This window comes from Haplochromis burtoni, unplaced genomic scaffold, assembly GCF_018398535.1.
Source record: "Haplochromis burtoni strain Fernald_Lab_line unplaced genomic scaffold, NCSU_Asbu1 Contig_164, whole genome shotgun sequence".
NCBI lineage: Eukaryota > Metazoa > Chordata > Actinopteri > Cichliformes > Cichlidae > Haplochromis > Haplochromis burtoni.
The window spans coordinates 407,431-424,426 of NW_024582525.1; the positions used below are offsets into that span (position 1 = coordinate 407,431).

The 16,996-nt window shown below is 40.2% G+C and overlaps 1 protein-coding gene across 1 annotated transcript in view; it reads right to left on the reverse strand.

Moving 5' to 3' along the window:
- ptprq (protein tyrosine phosphatase receptor type Q) overlaps window positions 1-16,996 on the reverse strand; it is a 47,511-nt gene that overhangs the window by 29,864 nt on the left and 651 nt on the right. The window contains exons 2-25 of the mRNA XM_014337042.2: window positions 16,839-16,958; window positions 16,590-16,734; window positions 16,209-16,493; window positions 15,878-16,095; window positions 15,083-15,263; window positions 14,494-14,862; window positions 14,103-14,405; window positions 13,094-13,390; window positions 12,687-12,986; window positions 10,867-10,997; window positions 10,440-10,569; window positions 10,212-10,365; window positions 9,983-10,089; window positions 7,649-7,746; window positions 7,094-7,262; window positions 6,742-7,002; window positions 6,453-6,613; window positions 4,829-4,940; window positions 4,039-4,147; window positions 3,085-3,199; window positions 1,052-1,121; window positions 733-932; window positions 321-549; window positions 97-225 (exon numbers count right to left, since the gene is read on the reverse strand). Coding sequence (XP_014192528.1) covers window positions 97-225; window positions 321-549; window positions 733-932; window positions 1,052-1,121; window positions 3,085-3,199; window positions 4,039-4,147; window positions 4,829-4,940; window positions 6,453-6,613; window positions 6,742-7,002; window positions 7,094-7,262; window positions 7,649-7,746; window positions 9,983-10,089; window positions 10,212-10,365; window positions 10,440-10,569; window positions 10,867-10,997; window positions 12,687-12,986; window positions 13,094-13,390; window positions 14,103-14,405; window positions 14,494-14,862; window positions 15,083-15,263; window positions 15,878-16,095; window positions 16,209-16,493; window positions 16,590-16,734; window positions 16,839-16,958 — 4,393 coding nt within the window. The remainder of the gene's footprint in view (window positions 1-96; window positions 226-320; window positions 550-732; window positions 933-1,051; window positions 1,122-3,084; window positions 3,200-4,038; window positions 4,148-4,828; window positions 4,941-6,452; window positions 6,614-6,741; window positions 7,003-7,093; window positions 7,263-7,648; window positions 7,747-9,982; window positions 10,090-10,211; window positions 10,366-10,439; window positions 10,570-10,866; window positions 10,998-12,686; window positions 12,987-13,093; window positions 13,391-14,102; window positions 14,406-14,493; window positions 14,863-15,082; window positions 15,264-15,877; window positions 16,096-16,208; window positions 16,494-16,589; window positions 16,735-16,838; window positions 16,959-16,996) is intronic.

Consider the following 16,996-nt stretch of genomic DNA (forward strand, 5'->3'; position numbering starts at 1 on the left):
TTAAAAAAAACCAGAACAAAATTTAAAACTGCATTGATTTTTGCGTGTATTATGTGTGCATGTAGCTGTGTTTGCTCTGAGTCAACATTTATCCACCTGTGGGTCCATGAAGGTAGAGTACGTAGGAGAACTTTCCTGTCGTGATGCTGGGAGGGCTCCAGGACACAGAGAATGATCGAGACGTCATGCTGAATACAGAGAAGTTTTGTGGCGGGTCTTCTGGAGCTGCACAAGCAGGAATATTTGTTTTCATACCTCAGTGCTAATATGAATACGAGCTTAATTAGTGCTAAAGTGTTTGCACACTTCTTTTTCCACACCTGATTCTGGCATGCGAACCATAGTGGAGGCTACCTGTCCCTCTCCTTCAGAGGTGAAGGCGGACACCTCAAATAGATAGGCAATATAAGGTCGTAGCTGATCAACTCCTACTGATATGGGTACGTTCCAAGAGGCTGCAGGGGGCACAGCAGAGAGGGTGATGGGTGGCGATGATGCTGTTATCTCCAAGGGACTGAGAGTCGCACTGGACAGGATATCGGCTGCATCCTAGACACATGAAATCATGCGGGATAAAAAGAGAGAGTGCATTTAAGAAAAAAAGGAAAGAGAAAAGACGGTCGGCCTTGTGCATTTGTGCTATTTATCATCTTGACAGGAAAGTAGTATAGAACAAAAACACTTGGCAATAACAGCACAGTTTAGAAGGAGGGTGAAGGAAAAACACAGTACATTGCAGTGAGGCAGGGCTACAGTCATGATGTCCACTGCATTGACCTCCAGCAAACGGACAATCTGCCCAGTACGAGCAAATTTGGCCTTGACGGCGAACTTTGTGATGAGGCCATTGATGCGGTGTGGCAAGAACCAGGTAAGGACGACGAAGGTGTGGTTATGAGCATACGCTGTGAGATTGGTCACCAGGCCAGGGGCTGCAGGATGTGAATACACATGCAAATTCAGTGAAATATACATGCACATGTTATTTTTTTATGATGTTGAGACGCTTGGATCGGAGTGCAAGGCTGTGTGCTTGTGCATGAATACCCACGGGACTCTGCTGTCTTTATGTATAAAGGTTTGCTGAATGCTCCTACTCCAAATGGAGATATAGCTGCTACCTAAAGAGAAACAGAGAGAGAGAGAGAGAGGAAGTGTTGGTAGGCATAATGATTAATTCATGTTCCTGTCAGTTATCATCTCCCAGTCATGTGCTAATCTCAGGCTGCTGGAACAAGCTGCCGTAGCAGAGTTGATTCAGAGATCCCAGAGATATATATTCTACAAAAATATATCTCATTGTATAGCGTAGATGTAAACAGATCACAACACAGTCTCAAGTCTTTGAATTTTTTCCAGTGATTTAAGGTGGGATCAAAATTAAATAGCAATTTATCAGGTCAACTGTGGAGCCACTTAAATGGATTTTAGTTTTGTACTGGAGTAGTATGGGAACTGACATCTTATCTTAAAAAAGAACAAAGCAAAAATGTATTTCGTTCCTGCCTGAGATCAGAAAACAGCGTTCAGTTATTTGTTTCTACCTTGTTGCCACGAAACGGTTAGCAGTGGGGCGCTGCAGGCGTTTCTCTGGTTCGTGTCAGTGTCATCCAATCAGCAGCCAAGCACATACAGGGTAACCCCAGAATAATTAAACAAGCAATGGACATAATGGATCAGTTGATCTAGGTGCAACACTACAATACAGGTGAGCTAAACATAACCCTCATGTCCTCAGATTTTCTCAGTGTTTCCTGTCACCTAACTCTCACACCTGCTTCACCTGTTCTTGACTAAACCTTCCTCCTTTATTCATATCTGAAATCACGCCGTTGTTCTCTGTCAGTTCCTTACACATCAAATGGGTTCCAGTTGTTTTGTTTTGTTTTTCACTTTTTCTGTTTACCACTTGCCTACATGCAAGATTGTTCTTTATTATTCGACTTCCATTCTTTATGCCAACATGACAAATGGCTGTATCCGTGCCTTTCTAAACTGAATGCTTTCAGCTTCACATCAGAAATAGGTAAGTTGAGGAAAAACTATCTCATATTCAGCTTTAGAGAAAAACTCAATGGGCTTTACTTTGAGGAATTACTGTTGAAAAAGACAGAGCAGAAGAGATTTTTGCCCTTGTAAAAATACAGTGCAACAATGCAGCTTTCATTAAAACGCTAATCTGTGGCACAAATGCTTTTTCTATTTGTTTATTGAGAAATCTGTGGGGAAATAATAGCCCTTATACACTTGGTGACAAGAGTATAAGGGCTATTATAGGCTGAGGAAGAAATACGAATTTGCTTATGGGCTCAGCTGTGCGTAGGGTCTAGAGGTCTAGCAAACTCAAAGGTAAAATTTAGTAACATTATACGTGCAAACACACACAGATAAATGCAGTATGTGCAGCTATAATCTGTAAGTGTGTCTCGTCCATTTGTATGAAGGTCATAGCGGGTTAATGAATTCTGAAAACCTTTAAGCATGATCGCATTCAAGCTCACTGACAACAGATAGTGGAAAGAGCCAAGACTCATCCATAGATCTGTTTACCTGTTTAATAATGCAATCAGGATCAGGATCAATTACCAGTATTCAGCCAGATCAACAGAATAATCTGATCCTCTGTCACATAGTTACACACTCACATGCTGGGAGGGGGGCAGTTTCAAGGAGGTCTGTTAAGAGGGACAATGATCACAGTTCCCAGAAGTATATCTATTAATCAATTCATTTTAACATAATAAAAACTCATATTCAAAAGCTATTTTATGTGCAGTATCCCTGCAGGACAGCTTGTTCTGTTTTGATTCAATCTGGGACTTTTTAAACAAAATTTGCTAGGTCAGCCTTTATTTGATAAGACTCCAGAGACTAGACAGGAAAAGGGGGAAAGACACGAAAGAAATGGTGTGGAGCAGACTTGAACCCCTGCCACTGTAACTCCTTTGGGCCACAGCTTTGTAGTCAAAACAGGTAAGTTGGAGCAGTTCCCGAGAATGAGTTTTATTTTGTTTTGTTGTTTATAGTGAATTCACCAAACAATCTGACTGTAAACTTAATTTAATTCTGACTATTATATTCTACCTGAATGTGGTAGGTAGATCCTGAAGTAAAGTCAGTGATCAGGGTCTCTGGTATATCCAGGTATTTTGTCACCTGTGTGAAAGCGGGGTCAGGGTAAGGACACACCTCCTTGTACCTGCAGTAAGAAACCAGTTAGTTAAGATCATCATATCTCAACTTCACACTTATGAAATTTATGCAACTGAATGAAAATACAATATATGGTCAGATGCAAAACTGTCAAACTCTACTCAACTACACTTAATATTTCTTGTTTACTTATCTTATTGACCTTATAGTGCCATATCAACCCACTTTGCTCTCGCACTGCAGGTTTACCTGTTGTTCCTAGATTATTTAAAAGTACAACGGGAGGCAGAGCCTTCAGTTTTCAGGCCCCTCTTCTATGGAACCAGCTATACAGCTGCTTCATGAGGTGAATATTTCACTGATCTACATTAATCCAAAAACTGGTAACTAGCTCTGTGCTGATCTTTGAATTTTTAACATATAGTAATAAGGTCTTGTTGTAATATATTTTTAACATTAAAAATAATCCCTAGGAAAGTATTTCAAACCATTTTTGCACAAAAAAGCCAGGTTGTACTGTAGACATGTATCTCGAACACCTCAAATGCCAATTTCTGGCTATTTGCTGCTAATATTGGCATCTGCATTTATAACGGTCAATAAATGAAAATTGTAAAAGTGAAGAAGTGATCATTGTTGATGTTGTATAGGTTGTCCAGCAGAAGGTATTCTGCGACATCCCTTTTGGCAACATGTGTAAACGTGACAGAAAAACTACATAGAAGAGATATAGACAGATCAATAAGTATTTAGCACTTGTTTAGTACATGTTGCTGATTATACTGCACTTTTACATAAGATGTGAGATCAAAACTTTTGACTATACTAAACTATGATAGTGTATGTATCTTAGACAGTTTTCCAAAGAAGATCTTGAAAAACTACCTTATGACATATCCATCTATATCTTTGGCATTAGGCAGTATATTCCAGGAAAGCATGATGCCATTAGAGCCGACAGCATCTCCGTCTAGGTCTGAAGGTGGACCAGGAACTGATGAAGATGAGGGCAGCCGTGTGAAGGAGAGGAGATGATGTAAACATAAGCAGAACACAAGTAAACTAAAAATATCTAAAAATTACACAAATAGCTGTATATTACATGTTTGTTAATGATCTGTACTTGAGCCAACTGGCGCCTCAGTGGGCTCAAATATGTAATCTCTTATCTAATCCCCTCGGCTTCTCCTGTGTAAAACATCACCAACAAAACAAACTCAGTACACTTGTTTTGATTAATAACTTTTGTATTATCTACCCGACAGACTACTGTGTCGTCTGAAGAATGGTGTTGTTATCTGTTGTAGACTGATCCTCTGAGTGTGTGTGGGTGTGTGTGTGTTGGGTCTGCATGAAGGGTGTTTTAGGCTGAACCCTGATGAATAAGGCTTCACACAGCAGTGGCATTTCACTGACATTCACTGCAGACCCATTCATCCTGTGGTTCAAAAGCCCAGGCTTAAGTTACCTAAAAGGAATTAAACAGCAAAGTAGGCACACACACACATTTATACACACACCTCCACTGTGCCAATCCCTTTTCCTCAGTGTGTATGTGTGTGTGTAATATATATATATACAGTGAGCAAATACAAAACGAGTTCCTGATGGTGCTTTAACATCTGAAAAAACAAAACGTACACAAACAGCACCAAACTGTGTGTGTGTGTCTTACCGCTCCCATTCCTGTTGATCATGCGGCTGACTCCAGGGCTGATGTTCGAGGAGGATGCTGCTGTGACTGTTACAGTGTATTGTGTCTTGGGGCTGACATTTACCACATCGGCCTGTGGGAGCAGAAAAATAAATAAATCTACTTGCTCATCAGCAATGTAACGTGCTACTTCCCAATTATTTCTCTTTTAAAACCTAAATGTATTTTTGTTTGATGGATTTTAAACTGGATTTTATGCAAAATCATTATTGCTTAAAATTATAGACAGCTGAAAAATTGCTTAAACATTTTTAGACAACACATGCAGCAGTAATCCCTTTATTGTCTTTTCATTTGTCTTTTATTGTCTTTTTTCTTCAGTTTTTTTGCAGTAATATTCATCTAAATGACAAAATACATGCAATTTTCACTCCATTATTTTACTCCATTATGCTGCCTATGACAGAATTACCAGACCTCTCCTCATCCATCTAAATCAATTTGAAGGTGGGTATTAGTGAATGGATGACAGCTTGTGGTTGCACTTGTTTCCATTTTAACATCTGTGAGACAGACGAGCTCTGCTTCCCGCATCACTGCTTTTTTGCTTCAGTGCATGTTGTAGCATCTGTGACATCAAGGTGTTGGATAGTGTGTTACCTTTCAGAAAAATGACTAAACACTCAGACACGGAAAGAAAGGGTGCTTTAAAATTGATCTTACTGCATGTGCATTCATTTGTAAAGCTAAAACGTGACTCTGAATGGTTAGTGTATTACTGTTACACATACATAACATATCTATGTGCGCAGTTTAGAAATAACTGTGTGCACCAGAGCCATGTAACCGTTGTCTAATTCTTACCTGTGAATGCACCTGGCCCAGGCACAGTGTGAGCAGTAGGATGTCTGAGAAGAAGGCCATGCTGGGTTTTCGAGTTAGCTTTAGTTTAGTCACAGCAGGTTAGAGGCCTCACCAGTATACCTGTTTCCAGAATTAGTGCACAAATGTTAGCAGTGGGCTACAGGTAATCCAGTGAGCCGGACAGGGATGACTCCGAGTCTAGAAGCTGCTGGTTAATGGCATTAATGAAGGTTACAGGGTTAGTCATCCAGGCATTAAATACTGAAAGATCCTGCTCTTGAGGTAGTCCAAAATGTTTGGAATTTTACAAGGAAGGGCAGTGGGTCCTTTCATTAGCACAAGGCTAACAGTCTCCCACTGGTCTCTCCCTCCAGGAGAGCTGCTTAAGCAAATGAATGATTCAGGGTTGAGCTCAAGAGGGCAACTTAACAAATAATGAGATCTATTACTCAACTCTGTGTACTGTCTATGTGTGTGGTTTGAGGTGTGTCAGGTTACATTTTGGGGGGTAACTGACACCTGGCTGCCGGTAGAAGCCGGAATGTGACTGGTCAAGAGATCTATGTGTGTATGTGTGTGTACTTTTTTCACTTTAATATTACAACACTACTGCAACTCTGAGTTTGTTCCTTTTACTCAAACACTGCTTTGGTGAAATGACAAAGGCTTTGATGATACTTAGGTGAACTTTTTACACGCTTGTTGTCCCAGCGTCTACAATTATGGTACATTTCTTAACTTAACCTTAAAACAGCATGCGTCTAACTAAGTATGTGTGTACCTGAATGTATCCGTCACGTGCGGGGTGCATGGTGATATTTCCTTGGTTTGGTAGCAGATTTACTTGGTAATGATCCACACACCCTACTGCCTGTTCCCAACGCAACGAGAAGGCACATGCAGATAGGTTTGTGATATGTAATCCTTGCACAGGGGCTGGCACTCAAGAAGAACATGAAAGGGGAAAACAATGTTAGCAGAGAGTTTCTAACATTTATGAAGACATGATCAAGGCTGGTGATAAGAACGGGGTGGAGGTGCTGACCAGCATCATTTGTGATATCATTTACCTGTAGTTACAGTCAGAAACGCAGAGCGTCCTGCTGTCACTCCTTTCACTCTTTCAACAGTCACGTTGTAGCTGCAGCCACCCAGCAACCCTGTAACCACAGCAACCTGCTTCTCCTTGGGTATGGTGAGTGTGGACGTGACTAAAGTGTTGGTCACAGTCACTCGGTGGAAGTCAAACTCTCCATGTGCACTGTCCCAGCTCACAGACGCAGAAGAAGAGGTCAGGTGATCTAAATAGAGATGGTGTATTCCTGCTGGGCCTGAAAGACAATTTAGAATTTTTGCCTCTTGTTTTGGAAAGTGCTCTTGTTTCGGTGCGTCTCTGTTTCTAGATGCTTTTGCGTCACTCACGTGTGCTGAACCTTTTGTGGACCGCATGACTGGAGTCTGAGCCCAGTACGCTCTGAACGCTAACCCCATAATCTGATCCGGGGATCAGATCCTTCACCTCACAACTTGTGCCTTGGACAAGCACCTCGGTCCATGACTTCCTGTCTACAGACAGCAGGCCAAAAAGAAGCTGAGAAAAAAACAAAAACAAAAACAACTAATATAACAGATTATATTTCTGTCTATTTTTATTCAACATTTTAAATATTGCTCATATTTTCTGCTTTAAATAATAACTCAGTGAGCACTTTTGTTGTGTGTCGGCAATGTGCTTGGTCATTCTTCCTGGATGTAGCTCTGTGGAGGTCATATTTCTCTGAAGTAACCAAATCCGTGGCGTGCCAACAGCAGTTGCTTAGTAACAACAGGTGAGTGTAGAACCTGACCCAGGTGATGTACTTTTATCTATCAATCATATTAATCAATATTTTGGGGGTATGAATCAGTATACCAATATACCATGGCATCTCGTACTGCCTCTACCTCTGGACTTGTGCATTGCTGTGCATGTCTTACCTTGTACTGCATCACCTGTCCTGGTGGCGGTCTCCAGGTGACAGACACAGACGTCACTGCGTTTTCTGAAAGAGTCACTTCCTGTGGCACCTCAGGAACTTGAGACAAGGTGCTTGTTAGCATTTGACACCACATACTCACACCTAAAAAGTTAAACTTTCTGTGTTCTTTACTGGTTCAGTTCATTCTAAACCAGCAGGGGGCGACACTGGATACGACCGAGCACCAGTGGTGGAGGGTGTATTGAGACTCTAGTGCAAGTAGCAATACTGCAGTATAAAAACAGTCTTTTAAAAGTAAAAGTCATGCATTTGAACACAAGGCAATCAAAAGATGGGCTAAATTTACCAAAAGTATCAATTACTTTAATGTTTACTGTAGCTAATAAGCATTATAATGGTTAATTATTACAGACTGGTGATTAAAAATGATGACTATGTATAAAAATGTCTGTAATTCCAAAACAATTAATGCAGTGCTTTTGTTAAACCTCTTGAATGAAAGCTCAGAGTCTGTACTTCAATCACATCTTGACTTTATTTATAATCCACTTTAATGGTATACAGAGACAAAGCTACAAAAAAAATGTATCTTTGTCCAACAAATTATGGACCTAATTCTATATGCAACATAACTGATTATAGTATTACATTATTAAAAATATTTTCTGTACTTTTTTGGATATTTTTATTGGTTTAAGTTCGTTGTTCCATTGCTTAGTATATATTTTTTTTACCTTTCCAATATATTTTGTTTTGTATGAATTTATTTTACTTTAATGAGCTAAATCATTTTTGATGCATTGGTTGCTGTAACACAGCGATTTCAAAATGTTTAATTTTTACACAGTTTTACCCAAATTTGCTGTAGAAATGCTGTTATTGTCGTGTGGTTTTGTGATTATTCTGAGTTGCTGTTTTCTGTTGTATATTCAGCTTTGATTTTGCGGTTGTTTTAGTAATTTCGAGTTTTTGTGACATTATTAAGTTTATGTTTCCTGCTTCTGCTTTAGGGTTGTTCTAATGATGAATTAGATTGTTGTGATAACGTTTTGTTAAACTGATAATTAACTAACTGAAATTGAGTTTCAGCTCTGGCCCCAGATGTCAGCCTAATGCATACCTTAATCAAGGCATGTAATAACAACATGTGCCAGAACATGCAAAACAGTGCAAAAATAACAGACGAAACTCTGTTCAGACAGTGAACGGATTGATTCTTATATAATGCTTTTCTAGTCTTCCAGATTACTCAAAGTGGTCTATCCAACATGCCACATTCACCCTATCACACACACTCTTCTTAACTGAGTGCTTTCTAACTACACTGATACACATTCACACTCTTGACATGCAAACTAGAGAAACCAGGGATCGAACCACTAGCCTTCCGATCAGTAGGTGACCCACTCTGAGCTACAGCCACCCACTGGCAGAGATGACTAAACCGTTACTAGGTTTTGGATAAAGTGTACACTCACAAACCTGTCAAATCTGCATTTGAAACATTGGCTACCATAGCAGTATAGTATTGCAACATGGCATTTGGGTCTTCTAACTAAAATAGGAACATAAATAGTTCCATTATTTCCAGATCTGGCCCACATCTGGTTGACATACACTCTGCCATGAAACCAGACAGTCAGAAGTGCCAGCTTGGTGCCAGATCTGGGCCAGACCTGTTTTCTATGGGCCTGGGCCACATAAACCAAACCACAATCGAGCCAGATATGGCATGCCATCACGTAGACAGTGCCATCTATGTCAGGCCTGGCCCATATCTGGATGACATATGTCTTATCATGCCAGAAGTCCGCCAGCAGTGCCGGCTTGATACCAGATCTGGGCCAGACCTGCTTGCTATGTGGGTTTAGTTTCTGTGTTTACGCCTTTATGTTAGTCTGAGTCTTGTTGTCTCCATCTCTTTTGGATTGTTTCCTGCTTTACTTTGATAGTTGGTTTTCTCTGGTGTCTTGTTTTGTGTTTTACTTCCAGTCTGACTGTCTTGATTACTTGCCTGTGCTTCATTCCTCTTCCATCGGCGATGCCCTGTTAGTCTTCAGTGTAAATATAGTCCGGCCTTCTGCTCTGTTTGGCTGTCTATTGTGTGTTTTGCTGTTTTTATAGACTCTGATGATCAGTTTTTAGATAAAGTTCACTCTTGATTTTACTCTGTCTGCATTCAGGTCTACCTTTGAAGTGAACCTTAACAAATGCAGATAGAAGTAATTTTTCTTCTCTTCTTTATCTAATACGTGCTATTTCTGAATACATTTGAATTTATTTGCGCTCATCTATTTTGTACTTCATCAACATTATTCGATTGAACACTTACTAGTACAGAGGGTCATAGTAGCAGGTTTACTTCTTCTGTCCCCACTGATGGTAATAACTTCAACTGTGTACTGGCTTCCAGAAGCGAGGCACTTGAAGCAGAATAATCTGTGTACACACACTCAGCTTTAGCACTCGGTGTTTTTAAGTAGTTTCGATCTGATGATTGAAACGCCAGGCTCATAAACCCGCAGTAATTTGTGTACTGGCTGAGAAGAACGGAGACTGACCTGGGCTCCTGATAAGATGTGATCAGCTCCTGAGTGCTTGTTCTGTTTTTGATCGACAGGATGAGTGTAGTCACCAATCCCCTCAACATACTCCAACTAATGCATATGGATGATGTGGTTTTATTGACAAGAGAGACCTCCACTGGGCTGGGAGCTGGCACAGCAGAAAGTGATAGTTATTAGGAAAGAGAGACAGAGACGTGCTTGTACTTGTGTGTCTGTATTTACCTGCAGTGATATTAATCGTAACTGGTGAACTGTCAGTAAAGGACTGCTTCTCTGTCCGTACTTCGAATCGGTAAAGCGAGCCTGGAGTAAGACCTGAAAATACTGCACTCTGACTCAACACCTTCTGCACCTGCAGCACACAAATCAGATAACCAGCAAAGCTGACCCAGACCCTTATTATATTTCTTACAGAAGTGTATATATTTATACTGAATACATTAAAAACATGCCAATTATTGTTTACCATAAGTCTCCCCTGAAGCTACTTCTGATTAGTGCAACACTCGAGGAAATTTATTTCAGTGGGTGTGAAAACTTCTGATTTAATTATCAAACCAGACACTGAAAAGTTGTCGGGGAAATCAAATAAAGGCTTCTGTTGATATGCTTCCTAAACAGGGAGCTTTTTTTGTTGTTGTATTTTTACCTTCTGTGAGCTTTCACAGTTGAGACAGATGACCTCGTAGCTGTGATCCTGGCCTGGTGCAGGATCCCAAAGCAGCTTAATGGATGTATCTGTCACCTGACCCTCCCTTACTCTGCTAGGAGGAGCCAGACCTAAAGTTACAAAGCATATATGACATACCATTAAGTGTAACGATTATTAAAAGTTCTAATACTTTATGCCAACAATGTTTTAGAAACAGATTTAAAGATTTTATTCATTTAGAAAATCCAAACTCCACAGAAAATTTGTGTTATAGTGTGATATGAAGTTTCAAACAAAGGGATCATGGTGGGGGTGGGGGGATATATGTGTATTGAGAGTGTGGGGAGTGAGTTGGAGGGTGGGGTGGGCTGCTTTTAACTATGTAAAGCACTTTGTGCTACATTTTCTCTGTATGAAAAGTGCTTTATAAATAAAGATTGATTGATTGATTGATTGATCAAAATACAGTATCTATCATACAGTTCTGAGCACGGCCTCTGTGATGCATCTTTTTAAAACATTAAATGTTATCACTAAAAATCTAAAAAAAAAAAGAGAGAGAAACAGTGAAGTCGTGCCAAGATTAGGATGGATTACATTTGAAATTGAATTACTGCTATCTCCATGACATGATGAAGATGCACAATCTGCTTTTAAGTGAAGCCAAATGAGCAGCGCAAAAGAAAATAAGCCCTCTCCAGATTACGGTAACGCAACCACCATCCACAAACAGTAAACAAGAAAAGAGATTGGGGAATACATCTGCTACCGCCTCAGGAATACTTAGATGGCTAACCTCTATCATGGGCCATTCAACAATTTGTTACAGAGCGAGGATACACAGCAAGTAGTAGCTTGACTTTTTTTGCACGACTCTCTTCATATAATCCATCTGTAAGAATTAGGACAGTTACAATAAATGAATAGAAATAGTGTTCAGAATATCGGCAGTCATACATTAATTTTGTTTTCTTGCGTTTCTGATGTGTAATGTGGCTTTTCTGTCATTTGGGTTGAACAGCAGTTTGCCTCTTGTGTTTCGGGGGGTCTTATGATGAGGTCTTCTCTTAACCTTTGACAAAGATATTTGCGAGCATTTGTGATGTTTTGTACAGACATAAAGTGTTTGGGTTTTTTTTTTACATGTATTTACAATTGCCTGAAAAATGTTTTTCAGATCATCCATAACACATTTTTCTTTGTGTTTCTCCAGTTTTGTGCACATGCATTATATAAAAAAAAAGCATAATTTTTTTTGTCTTTGTTTGAGCTTCATTGCTCGCTTAATCACTTTCCTCATCATATTTACACACTACTCCACCTCTGCCTGAGGGGCAGCTCTCTCAGTCAGCCCTGACCTACTTTGGTCATCATCTGTTAATACTGCAGTTTCAACTTAACCCACTAATAAAACAGGAACTTTTGATCAAAGAGATGCACTGTAGCTCACTGAGTTCTTTTTATACTTGAATAAGCTTTCTCAAATTAAATCGGTGACTTGACATTTTAGTGGCCTTATCCATTATTTGATTCAAATTGAATTTGCTGAAGCATAGAGCTCGAAGAACAAAACATGTATATCTACCCAATTACTTACCATCTGGACTCTATGTGTCTATCTTAGTTATGTGAAATAGGATGATATGATCAGCTCCACTGCAGTCAAGGGTTGCACTAAGCTATCTTAATTAAAGTGGCCTTAAATCTCTGTGTTTGTGTTGACACCTCTCAGGTAGGAGTAGTTTAAGTGCAGCTGTTACACGCATTCTGAATAGTGCATGCATTTGTATGTGCTCGTAGTGACAGAGGTAACTCACTTGTTCTAAAGAGGCGGCTGTAGTATGGTGGTCCCAACTGCTCTCGGCTCGTGCTGTGCACTCTGAGCTGGTACGGTGACCCCGGACTGAGGTTGCTGAGGTTTATGAGATGAACTTGAGCAGTGAGGGAGTACCAGTCACACAGATAGTTGCCCAAACCCTTGCAAACAGTATCCCAGTCTCCAGGACACGCACACACTTTTACGCCATCCATCACACCCAGTTGTGGATGCTGGATGTACAGTTGTGCATAGTTTGTACCCACCGAGACAGGCACTGCTACCTGCACTGGCATAGGAGCTATATACACAAAGGCAAACAAAAAGAGTCAAAGACAGATAGTGGAGTATCTTAGATAATAAAAAATTGCAATACATCTATTTGGACACTTTTATTATTTCTCTTACCTGTGGTGTGTATGACGCTGGACCTCTTGCTCCTGTCATTTCCCTTCAGAGCAACAACTCCAACTTCATACGTCTGACCAGGAGTAAATGTGCCCAAATTAAAACACATGGATCCATTTATCAAGTGTCCATATGCGCTGGAGTGGTTTAGCCACAACAAAGGAGCAGTAGGATTGTCAAGAGGTTGGGATGTGATAAAGTAACCGTCTGGAGGATCGCTGGGTGGTTGGGTGCCACAGACAGTCAGATTTCTGCTCCTAGTGCTTATCACTACCAGACCACTGAGAGCCTTCACCGCTAAGAAGTAAAAACCAGCATTATTTGAAAGTCAGAGGTTAAAAAGCTACATGATTACTTATGCATACCTGCACATAACCATTTCATTTAATATTGTACTGAAAAAAAATCTATACTGCCCATATTATTTAGGAGAGCATTGCAAAGCAGTCAGAAACACATCTATGAAATCATATTTGCCAACAGGATCATCAGTGAATGCTGATGAGTAGATGTAAACACATGCAAAAAATTAATAACCTCTCAAGTAACGTTGGAATGGCACTAAAAATCAAACTGAAACTAGCCCACTTGGATGTGAAGCTATTTAGCTGCTTAATAAGATGCATATTTTGAGAAGGCAATAGTCTGCGTTCATGCCATCTTCACTTGTGACACTTTGCGCCTTTTACTCTGGTGAAATGAATCACACTGGCATCACAATACTGTCTTCCACTTCACAGCAATGCTTAAGTACACTGGACAGACTTAAAGGTTGCTTACATGAGCAACTAATGTGTAGAATAACTTCAATTTTCTGTAAAGTTTCCATTTGCATTTACCTTATCTTGTCAGTATTTGCAGAGATTTCAAATAAGCCATGCGATTGTTAAAAAGTACAAGATAATTCCTAGAATATAATTTAAAAATAGGTAGAGCATAGCACCAGACAGTACTTACTGGACAACAAGCTTTTAGAAATTGTTCATGAATCCAACATTTACATGCTTACCAGTTTTTACAGTTAGAGTTGCCTGTCCACAGCTCCCTATCCCATGCTCAGTAACTGTGTAGACTTCAATCCTGTATTTCCTGTGAGATTCCAGCCCTCCAATTACTGCAGTATAGGACCTCAACCCAGATGACCTGGAGATGTTTGCCATGCCAACTACACCATCCTGTTTCAAAGACATGTCTTCATATCGTACAACAAAAGTCCAGCCAGCCACAAATGACACATCTGGCAGCATCCAATGAATGCTAATGTGACTGGCTGTAATGGGACCAAAAGTGATATTTTGAGCAGGATGAGGTCCTGTAAGAAAGGCAGTGTAAATATTAAAAGTCAGCCTCTATTAATATAATGTCCTTTGAATTGTGTAAGTGGTTATCAATACACTCACTAGTATATGCAATTTGTGTTTGTCCCAAGCTCCAAGCGAAGCCAGGAGGGTGAGACGCTTGAAGGGTGAAGGAGTAGATGCTTCCTGGAGATAAACCTGCTAAAGTTACGCCTCTAGAAGAGATCGAAATGGGGACCCTTACAATTTTTTTAGGCGTGCTCTGGTTCTTTGTGCCCATTTGGTCCTCTTGCTTCCTTTCTTCTTCACTTGGATCCCACTCTCCATATTCTTCCTCTTGGTACTGCAGGAATACCTCAAATGATGAAAGAGCAGGTGAGTTACAGAGTGAGAGATCACTCCAACGAAGCTCTACCAGGTCCTCTGTCACCTGAACCAGGTCGAATGAGAATGAGGCAGGAACTAAACGTGCTGTAAAGAAGGAAAAAAGCAATATCTTAGCACCCTGAAAAGAAAAATAAGTGGCAGAAGTGCTCGCAAATTGCATGGTTTGAATCTGTAAGTGCTGAGCTATATCACAAACGAAGTGTGGTGATACTCCCAAATTATATATTGCATATGACTTATGCATTACAACTACTGTTAAATATTATATGCTGGCTAATAAACAGCTCGTGCACAAGTTATTTACTTTGATATTGGCAGATAAAGGGTAAGGGGATGCTACAGAAGAATGGAGTGAGAAAGAATCCCGGCCCCGTGGCATTCCTCTGGAAAGCGAAGCAGTCCGTCTGGTTGGCTGGTAGCAGAGTCTTCATAGTGTTTGTTCGGTTATATGATGAGCCATCAGACCAGAGAGGTCGGCCCTCTTCCTGTAGGGCAAGAAAGAGGCAGACATCACGAGTCGAATGCCATTTAAGTATGAAAAACAAACTTTCCCTCTGAATGTTACGTGCTGCGGTGAAGCATTGTGAAAGTGAACAACGTTTTGTGAAAAACCTCCCCTTGCGATATCCAGCACTTCAGCGATGGCTTGCAGAGTTTTTCTAACTAAATTATTTTAACAAAACTTTAGAAAAATCCTACCAGGAATATTTTTGAAAAGTTTGGACCTCCCTTGTTAGGCATATTTTGCTTTTTGTCATAAAAACATATTCATAATTACCTAAATGCAAAACCTGTTTTTTTCCTCACAAGGTTTGTGTTTGATTTCAAGTGTGAAAAACTTTTATGCAAAGAAATTGTATTTATGCAGAAAAAAAAGTTTAAATATAATGTCATGCAGCACACGTTCCACAACCACCTAACCCTGGAGGATATTTAAGTGCATGTTTTTCAATATATTTAATCAAAATGTTGTTTTGTTTTTAGAAAATCCTCTCTAAAGTACTAAGTGCTCAGTTATTCATGACAAAAATGAAAAATTAAAGTCATTATAAATGCTGCTTTTTAGAATTAAAGTGATTTAAAATATGTTCGTGCATACCAGCTGGTCATTAAGTCCCGTCCATAGCAGCAGCAAGTTGTTCTGGGACAGGAGGTAAGAAGATATAAAAAACAGATCTTCCAGGCTCTTCAGGTTAGCCAGATGACTTCCTGCTGCAAGGTCTGAACATCTGTGCAGTGCATCACTCCAGGTCAACCCTGTTCTTCTCACAATGTAGCAGCTTCCCCCAATGGCAATCCAGCCAGGTGGGCACTGAGCTGGAGAAACATATTACAATCAGCTTACAGTACAAATTCCTGACTGCAGTCACTTAAAGATTAATAATTGAGCTGTGGTCATGCGATCACAGGATTACTAATGTTCACAATACCTGTTTCCAGACGAATTCTGAGTCTCTGCTTCAAGGTCATATTAAACTGTTTGAGGTATGTAGTCACTGTGACTTTGGCCTTGAAGCGTGTGCCCGGCTGCAAACCTTTCATTGTATACTGGGATTTTACTTCTGAAGAGTTTATGTTGAAGATGTGCACGACAGTTTCTGTGTGTGTGTTGTACAGGCTTATGGAGGACAGGGTCTGCAGCCTGTGAAGTTTCCATGTCAGAAGGGCGGTGGTGGTTGTGCTGTATACATTAAAGGAGGACGTGGACACTGGAACTGTTGAGACACAAAAAGGGGATGAGGTGTTAACGTTATTAAACATGATAGAAATACAACATGTGGTGTTTGGATTCAGACTTCACAGACACTCACGGAAGTGAAAGGTCTTTGTCTCGAGCACCGCATCACACCTGCTGGCTCTCAGCGTGATGTTATACCCCTTCTGATCCTCAACCATTCTCAATAATATCCTGCAGTGATGGGAGCATTCTGAGTTATTGAAGCTCTTCACATATACCTGCAAAGATGTGACAGAAAGTGAGAACAGAGTAAACTTTATAAAAACGAACAAAACTTAACAAGACTTTCACAGCTTTTTTTCACCCTTACTAATGTTCTTACCAGATGGTTACTTGCAGGTCTGCAGGTGATCCTGTAGCTGTCTGGATCTTGACTAAAGGGCTGAAAAAGAACTTCAACCTCAACAGTGTTTGAATGTTTTTCACAGGTTAGCAAGACCACCTGTGGAAAGGGAAAGGGATTAAATGTCTGCTGAATAA